Here is a 9,911-nt window from a genome sequence, read left to right as displayed (position 1 = left end):
GTCGTGTAGAAGTTTTGTGATACATTATTCGTCCGAGTTGGCCCTCATTGGGTTGCAATACCCTGGTTTTATAGCCTTCACCCAAAGACCCTGACACTTTTAAAGGCATTCTAATGGACGTTGGCGCATTTTAAAACTAAAGCTATAACTTGGCATTCTTGCACCTTGGTGGGTATGAAATCCTCCATATTTGACATACCGATCATATTTCAATTTTCTAATTTGGGTACTTCGTTTTTTTTTCTTGATCGCAAATTAGTATGTCCACATAAAAGCCCCGATTGATTTTAGCTGGTTTAAATGTCTACCTCATGGTGGAGGGTGTACGAAGTTCGGTCCGTCCGAACTTAACGACGTTTTTACTTGACAATGCCTAACTTTCTTATCTAAATATTCTTATCTTCAGATTAATGAACCCACTCATATTTAAGACCGAAGTGTGAATTATAAACAAATCCGATAAAATTTACAATAAATACAAATTTGATTAATGATTTATTGATATGTTTCCTAAATTCCCAGCTGAGACCGTGTTATGATGGAATGACTGTGATCTCTTAGTGTTTCACAACTTCAATCACAATACATTCAATTATTAATGACTACTCACATAACAGCATCAATTGGCCGGCTAATTGACCAAGTGATCTCTTCAGAAATTCTAACCAGTCATTATCGTTGGTTTTCTTTTGTACCACGGCTTTGAACAGAATCTCGAAATAATGATTCGAAGAAAAACAACAGAATTATTTATTAAGCGATCATTATGTTTCGAAAATCGTTTATTTAGAACTCGAAGGGGGATTTACAAAATTTAATGGCGAATATAACCACCATTGGCTGCATAACGAGTACCAACCGAATTACCGGAGAAAAGGGAGGCAGCGGGTGCTGAATAATGGCTTACTGGAGCAGATACGGAGTGTGCGTAGCCAGTGGAATGAGCACCACTGGAAAAACCACCACCATGACCATAAGAAGAGCTTACTGCTGGGGCAGAATGGTGGACAGCTGGTGCGGATGCTGCAAAACTACCGCCGTATGAACTCGAGGCAAAACCGCTGCTGCGACCATAGGAGCCGGCAACAGGTGCAGAGAAACGGGCCACTGGAGCTGACGCTACAGCATGAGAGACTGCATGGCTGTGTAAAGGCGCTGAGTATTGGACAGCTGGAGCTGATGCTGCTGGGGCCAAATATTGTCTAGATGGTGCAGCGGGAGCGGTATAGTGGACAGCAGTGGCAGCGTGATGGACAGCTGGGGCGGCATGATGAACTGCAGGGGAAGCGTAATGGACAGCAGGAGCAGCATGGCGTACTGCGGCAGTGGTATGCGAGAAACCAGAGGCGTAGGAAGAAACAGCAGGAGCCGAGTATTGTCTAGATTGGACACGAGCAGCATGGTGGACAGCAGGAGCAGCATAATGAACAGCTGGAGCAGCATGGTGTACTGCGGAAGTGGCATGCGAGAAACCAGAGGCGTAGGAAGAAGCAGCAGGGGCCGAGTAATGGGTAGCTGGAGCTGAAGCAGCTGGGGCTAAATATTGTCTAGATGGTGCAGCTGGAGCGGCATGATAGACAGCTGGAGCGGCATGATGTACAGCCTGCGAAGCAAAGCCTTGTGAAAAACTGTTCGAATGACCTACATTAGCAAATCCACTTCCATGACCAACCGTGGAGGATACTGATGGTGCCAAATATTGACTAGATGGTGGTGCTGGAGGCAAATAGGTTGAGCTTAGTCCAGCCACTGCTGAGGAGACCAAAACGGCCAGAGTTAAAACAAAGAGTTTCTAAAAAAAGAGAAGAAAATAGTAACAAAACTTTAAATTGAAATTCTTTGAGTTGCGTCGTACCATTTTCTTGGTGTTCGGTTAACTGATTTGCAAATAAGAGAACAAACTCAACTGATGTCTATTTCAAATTTGTTCGTAACTTTTATACAAAATTCGCACTAAAAGAATTTCAAGGGAATGACATAAAGTGCAACATAATTAGTTTTAGTAAGCGATTAATTCCCAAAAATAGACGCGAAGAGTCTTCTTTAACACATAATAATCTTTAGAGCAAAAAAAAAAAAAAAAAAAAAAAATCATTTTGTTTGTACCATTCAATCACAGTTTATTTTTTTTTTGTTCTGTTCTTTAATCGTTGAAAAAATAATATGAATAGTAATTAAAGAAAACATAAAGCGTCTGATTTTGTATTGGCTAATAATTAATTGAATTGAGAAGTGTGGGGAATTCCGGGTGGATTCTCAATGGTTTAAAATATTATTAATCATTATTGGATATATGATGATTTAGTATTTCTGGATAAACCCAAACAAAACATTGTTTAGATCTATGTTACAAAAAGTTAAATGTTGCGTAGAATAATAGGTGTAGGTATGGGCGAAAATTTCGTAACTCCTAAGCCATAAAACATTATTAAAAATTAATATTTCACATATATTTATTTCTATTTAATCCAGTCGACTGAGAATCCGAAGTTCGAAATTACAAATGATTTAATAATACCATAAAATGATAGACACCGAATTTTCAGTTACAAGGGACATTCTAAAAAATTTGGATGGGTAGGAAAGCTAAATGGGCTTGAGAAGAAAATAATTAAAAACCAGTGAGCGGAGCAGTATAGTGGGACGGGGCCGACCATATGATACCCTATACAACTTCCACGAAAATCTAACCTTCTGTGGTTCTATGTTCTGAGCTCGAGCAATATTTTAATATTTGCACCCTCTTGACCGACTAGAGATCAACAAATATTACTAATATTCGGTACATCCTATCTTATTTCTTGTCCAGATTCCCTTCACCGTGGGTTGTGATGTACGGCTTTCAATTGTGGCCTCTACATCGACTGGAAAAAAACACAAAAAATTAAGTTTTCGGTCCACTTCATTCCAAAATTATTGTTTGATCATCCCCGAAAATTATAGGCGTTGTTTTTGATCATAACTGGAATCTCACGGAACATTTCAAAGCGATCAGCGCTATATTTCCGCCCTCTAGAGTGCTAATGGGTTACTAAATAATTAATGAATACGTAAACACCTGTAAATATTTAAGTGTAACTCCCACATCTGCGTAAATACGACAATATAATTGGTATCAATTTGAAGGTCAACCACTATTCTTGGATGTACTATTAACTTCTCGGGGGCAACTTCTTCAGGGGCAAATATATACACCATAGAATACAAATTTTGTCATTTTTCACACAAAAGTATGGGTCCATTTGACCCGCTAAATATTGACCGAAACTGATCAAAACAGGCATGCTTATTATTTGGTCCGATCCCCTTCTCCATGTAAAAATTCGATATGTTTGGGCCATAATTGCGGCCTCTGGAGCGACCAGAAAATCAGACAAAAATTAAGTATTTCGTCCATTTCATCCCCTAAATATTAACCGATCTTTTCCAAAAAACTCAGAACTCAATCTACATGCATAATTTCGTGAAGATTGCTCCATAACTATGGCCTGTATCGTGTTTACAAATTATAATGGACAGATGGACGGACGCACATGTTTAGATCGATTCAGCTGGTCGAGGTATGACGATCGGTATACTTAAAGGTGGGTCTAGGATCAATATTTCGCGGCGTTACAAACTCTTGGGGCTGCACAAAGCTATAATACCCTGACAACATAGTTGTGTAGGGGGCGAATGTTATTATCAAAAAAGGGGGCGAATATTATTAATTTTTGGTATGGAGATTTGTTATCATATACGACTACAAAATACCAAATTACAGCGAATTCGGTTGAAAAACCTCAAAATACCCAAAATTTGAGGTACCCTTAAGTGGGAGCTACCAGAAAAAGTGGACCGATATTTATAATTTTTGGTGAAGATATTTGGTAGCCAATAAGAAACCAACGTAGTAAATTTCAGCGAATTCGGTTGAAAACGAGCTCAAGAACCCCAAAATACAGAAAATAGGGGGGTACCCTTATATGGGAGCTATGCCTAAACGTGGACCGATAAAGCCCACCATCGAACTTGGCCTGCCTGCAGACAAAAGACGACTTTATGCAAAAGTTTGGCGATATATCTAAATTAAGTTGTATCGTATTTAGTGGTCATAGCTCTACAAAATTCGTCCAGAAATAATTTGATTAAATCAACTTTTAAAAAAAATTAACCGCTAAAACATGGGATCTCTGACTCATAGTGTTCTGTTAAGAACTAGAATTAGAATAATTTCGGTCGAAAATTGGTAAAATTTCAAATTCAATATTATGAAGACAAAATAAATATTGTTATCTCTATCGTGATTTCAACAGCAGACAGAGGTAATATTGTAATATTTTGTACAAATATTGTTACTACTTCTAGGATGCTTGGTATTGAAAGTTTGATATATCGGTCGACGTTTTGGTATATCCCCAAAAAATTTTAAAATTTGAGCATTTTTTTGTGCAATTTTGGTTTCGTAGATTCCGTTCAGGAATTTTTGAAGGTAAAGATGCACCTCGCACAGGCTGGTCGTCGAAAATGTCGATAAACTCGGAGAAACATCGCCCAGGAGCTAAAAATCGACCACAAAACTGTTTTCAACTATTTATAATATACCAGAAAAGGCCAGAATTGGCCAACAGGGCAGGTGTCGTGTTCCACCAGGACAACGCAAAGCCACACATATCTACAGTGACTTCCTAGAAACTTCGGGAGCTTGTTTGGGAAGTTTTAATGCAACCGCCATACGGTCCGGACTTGGCATTCGGACATTCCGAAGCATGTTAAATAAAGACCTATAGTTCATACAATAATAATGGATTTCTATTTCCCCAGCCTAATATTTCGATGGTCCTAGGCTCAGTTCTCTCCTCTTTTTTGTTCTTCTAAATATTAATTATATTAAATAGTACTTTTTGTACATAGTCCGCCTCATTTTAGATAGTTTTGCACACTTTTTCCATTCAAAAGCGCTGTAATTTAGTGACAGACATTTTTTCTGATATATGTTAGCAAATTAATAAAAGTTCGGCAAGGTCAAACTTAACCATCTTGTCAACATTTATATATGTTTAAAATATTTTATTTTAAAACTCTACAATTTTGAACTGTGAATAATCCTTTAAAGATTTTTAAAATTTTTCCTAATACCACAGTATATTTAAAAATGTAAATATATAAGTTAAATTGTGATAAACAAACAAGGTTGCATCGGAATTAATTGCATTTTAATGCAAACGACTTTCTATTTCAAAACAAATATATGTTTATAAATTTATTACTTCAATTCATCAATTAAATTTCTTCATAAAAAAACAAGATCTATTAATAAGGCTGACTGTCAACAATAAATTATTATCCAATTCGATGAATGTCATTTAAATCGAAACAATTACATTCAATATTACACAATAATTTATTGAAAGGGGCTATTCCGCAAAAAAATTGGGTTCTTTCATTCATCTAGTTCATTTGGTTCCAATCGTTAATTTTTCCTCTTATTCATATATATTTCCACGTTCTTTCCAAAAAAAAGTAAAAAAGTCGGACGGGGCCGACTATATGATACCCTTCACCACTATGGGTATATTAAACAGGACTATTATCATAAAATTGTATGAAATAAAATATGTGATATTTATCTACATGTGAAACGACCTAGATCTATCCATAAAAATGTCATTCGTGTGTTGCAATGGAACAAAAGTATGTAAATCGACTTCAAACAAATATCAATAGGTCATCCGTTGGGCTAGGTCTGTACTTCTAGAAAATCCAACTACGTTATTCTATGCCCAATTTTGTACGTTGTGCAAAATTTGAAGTCAATCTAACAAATATGAGGAGTTTGATGCACAATTTACTTATATATGGATGCTATACCCAAATATGAACCGATTTCAACAAAACTTGTCACAGGATAGGTTATACTAATTTCAGTACGTTTTGTTCCTATCAGCCATATATTGGTTCCTTGGTGCGTCAATTACTTAAAATCAACCTATAATATAAGGGAGCTATATCTAAATCTCAACCGATTTTCACTAAACTTGGCACACATTATTCTGGATTAAACTCAAAACGCTAAGCAACATAAGAACTTGGTACATTATTTAGATTAAATCGGACGAATATATATATATATATATATATATATATATAATAGAACGCTATGCTAAATTTTGTGCAAATCGAAGGATACATGTAGTGCACCATTTACATTAAATCGGACGAAAATATATATGGGAGCTATATCTAAGTCTTGGCCGATTTTCACTAAACTTGGCACTTCTGGATTAAACTCAAAACGCTAAGCAACATAAGAACTTGGTACATTATTTAGATTAAATCGGACGAATATATATATATATATATAAATCTGAATCGGTTTTCACGAAACTCAGCACAAATCATTCCAGCATCAATTCAGTACGTTATGCCAAATTTCGTGCAAATCGAAAGATATATGGGACTTTGGTGCACCATTTCCATGAAATCGGACGAAACTATATATGGGAGCTATATCTAAATCTGAACCGATTTTCACGAAACTTTGCAGACATCACTCTAGGCTCAATTCAGTACGTTATGCCAAATTTCGTGCAAATCGAAAGATATGTAGGGACTTTGGGGCACCATTTACATGAAATCGGACGAAACTATATATGGGAGCTATATCTAAATCTGAACCGATTTTCACGAAATTTGGCAGACATCATTCTAGGCCCAATTCAGTACGTTATACCAAATTTCGTGCAAATCGAAAGATATATAGGGACTTTGGTACACCATTTACATTAAATCGGACGAAATTATATATGGGAGCTATATCTAAATCTGAACCGATTTTTCCCAATTTCAATAGGGTTCGTCCTTGGGCCAAACAAATGAGCTGTGCCAAATTAAATCTGAACCGATTTTCACGAAATTTGGCAGACATCATTCTAGGCCCAATTCAGTACGTTATACCAAATTTCGTGCAAATCGAAAGATATATAGGGACTTTGGTACACCATTTACATTAAATCGGACGAAATTATATATGGGAGCTATATCTAAATCTGAACCGATTTTTCCCAATTTCAATAGGGTTCGTCCTTGGGCCAAACAAATGAGCTGTGCCAAATTTCATCCAATTCGGATCATAAATGCGACCTGTACTTTGCTCACAAAAATACATGGACAGACAGACAGACGGACGGACGGACATGCTTAATCGACTTAAAAAGTGATTCTATGCATATTCTCAAAAGGAACCATGGGTCTATCTCGTTTTCGTTTGCCTGTTACAAACATATGCACATATGCATATGGTGAAGGGTATAATAAAAAGTAGTATGATTTATCCTGAACTTTCTTTTCACATATTACGAACTATGGGACTAAATGAACTAGTTCTTGTTACGTAGCGAACGAGAAAATTACTCGAAGTTATATTCTCATCGATTAACTCCCTAAAACGAAAATTGTGCATTGTTCGGCTCATATGTATAGCCTCCATAAAATGTTGATCCCCATGTTAAGTTTTAAGTATTTTTTTGTAAAAATTTCCAATCGTATTGACCTTTCGTATTTAGGGTTCTTGTTGGATAGAAAAAAAATTGTTTTAACACTTTTTGAGTAAATTATAGATATACATTTATGTCCTTAGAATGACAAAGCCGCAGTGGCATTGTCCAACAAAAGATGATATAACGTTTATAGTTAATCGAACGAGAGCAAGAACGAACGACTGGAGCAAAAGGAACTAGTTCCAATCGTTCATGTTTCGGAATAGTTCTTTTGAACTAATTCGGTCCGGAAGGACACAACTCTAGTAATGTTCAATAAATTGTGTTTAATGGCCAGAAAACTTCCTCCCAAAAACGGTTTCACTATTGGTCCACATTTTGGCGTAGACCTCAATTTAGGTTGTGTCCAATTTTCAGTATTTGTATTTCTTTACAAATTTTAAGTGGCGATAGAAAGAATTTTCCTACACATCATAGACAGATATCTGTGAGGCCCAAAACAAAATACTCCAGATACGTTTTATAAAACTATTTTCAATTTTATTAAACATCACATTTACTTATAAACAACTTGAACACCCTATTGACGGGCATAGCCACCATTGGCAGCATATTGGGTACCAACTGAACCGCTGGAATATTGAGCGACTGGGGCAGAGAAACTGGCAGCTGGTGCTGAATAACTAGCAGCAGGAGCAGAGTAACTGACAGCGGCAGCTGGAGCAGAAGCAGCATAACCTGATTGAGATCCTGATGCGAAACCAGCACTACCATAACCAGCAGATTGAGATCCTGTGGCGAAACCAACACTATGAGAGACAGCAGCAGGAGCGGCATGATGAACAACGGGAGCGGCGTGGTGAACAACGGGAGCAGCATGGTGAACTGCGGGTGCGGCGTGGTGAACAACAGGAGCAGCATGGTGAACTGCGGGAGCGGCGTGGTGATGAACAACGGGAGCTGCGTGGTGTACTACAGGTGCGGCGTGGTGAATTGTAGCAGCGGCTTGATGAACAACAGGAGCGGCGTGGTGAACAGCAGGGGCAGCGTGGTGAACAATAGGAGCGGCATGGTGGACAGCAGGAGCAGCGTGGTGTACGACTGGAGCTGAGGCAGCAGCAGAGTAAGAAACAGAAGGAGCTGAAGCAGCAGGAGCCAAGTATTGTCTGGATGGTTTAGAAGCAGCAGCTGAGAAACCAGTTGAGAAACCTCCAGCATTATGACCAGCTGAGAAACCACCAAAGCTACTTCCAGCAAAGCTTACAGCTGGAGCTGAAGCAGCGGGTGCCAAATATTGTTTAGAGGGTGCGGCGACAGCAGGAGCTGAATAGTGGGCAGCCGAATCGGAGAAACCACTAGATGTAGCAAAACTGGTAACTGGAGCAGATGCAGCTGGTGCCAAATATTGTCTAGAAGGAGCAGCAGCTGCAGCAAAACTGACGGAAGGTGCAGAGGCACTACCCTGATGTGGTGGCAAATAAGTGCTGCTCAATTGTCCACCCAATGCAGTTGAGACCAAAACGGCCAATGTCAAAGCAAAAAGTTTCTAAAAAAATAAAGTTTTGTTTTTCCATAAATTTCTCAACATTGTCACCGTTGGGCGCCATTCTTACCATTGTGTTGATGTTTCGTCAAATTACTTCTATTCACTAGAATGAAATAACTAAAACTGATAATCTATTTAGAATTTTTTGTTACTTTTATACACAAGTAAAACCAGAAACATGATGTTTGGGAAAGAATTTCGATAATGAGGTGGTCCAATAATTTAATTCCTTTCATAGATGTTCTTCGCTGGCATTGTTGCAAAATTTGTGTGTGTATTTTGCGAATATTTATTGTGTGCTCTTTTAGCAGCTCTATGGATTAATTGCCATTAATGAATTATTTTTGTTTTGGCGTTACTGTGGTTGTTGTTTTAGATGTTGATCTGTATAACAGCCTTTGGATGTTTTGTTGACCATTGTAGTTTGGTAGCTCGAAAAGAAAGAAAGATTATTTTTGACTAAGTTAATTATACGCTTGAACGTCATATGAAAGCTATCTGACAAGGTGTTGATTAACATTTGCAAACATAATTACAATATAGTTAAGTACTATCAGTGAATACGAATAGTGGTTGCCCAATATACTATGCTAAAAACTTTGATATTATCAAAAAAGGTTTAAATATATCCTATTCGATTGGTACTCAAATTAAAAACCAATGAACATTATTTGACAAAATCCGTATGAAAATCTATGCAAATGCATAACCAAACCAACATTTCCCAAATAGTGTTTTGTAGATTATATTAAGTTCTCGAAATGGAAATTATGTTTATAAATATTGACTCAGTGAACCTGTCTTTTGTGAGGTAATAAAAAATACATAAACAATACTGGAATCACGTAATTTATATACTCTCCACCATAGTATGGAGGGTATATTAA

At 37.4% G+C, this 9,911-nt stretch overlaps 1 protein-coding gene across 1 annotated transcript; it reads right to left on the bottom strand.

The window, feature by feature from the left end:
• Window positions 1-814: 814 nt before the first annotated feature.
• On the bottom strand, window positions 815-9,085 carry LOC133326709 (uncharacterized). Its single transcript, XM_061535327.1, has 3 exons — window positions 9,065-9,085; window positions 8,071-9,024; window positions 815-1,792 (listed from the first exon to the last, which is right to left on the bottom strand). Exons 1-3 carry the CDS (start codon window positions 9,083-9,085, stop codon window positions 815-817), a joined length of 1,953 nt encoding a protein of 650 aa, XP_061391311.1.
• Window positions 9,086-9,911: the final 826 nt, after the last annotated feature.

Source organism: Musca vetustissima, unplaced genomic scaffold, assembly GCF_032173495.1.
Source record: "Musca vetustissima isolate MV318-11 ecotype Yass unplaced genomic scaffold, APGP_CSIRO_Mvet_v1 utg24930, whole genome shotgun sequence".
NCBI lineage: Eukaryota > Metazoa > Arthropoda > Insecta > Diptera > Muscidae > Musca > Musca vetustissima.
This window is presented reverse-complemented; position numbering and strand designations above follow the sequence as displayed.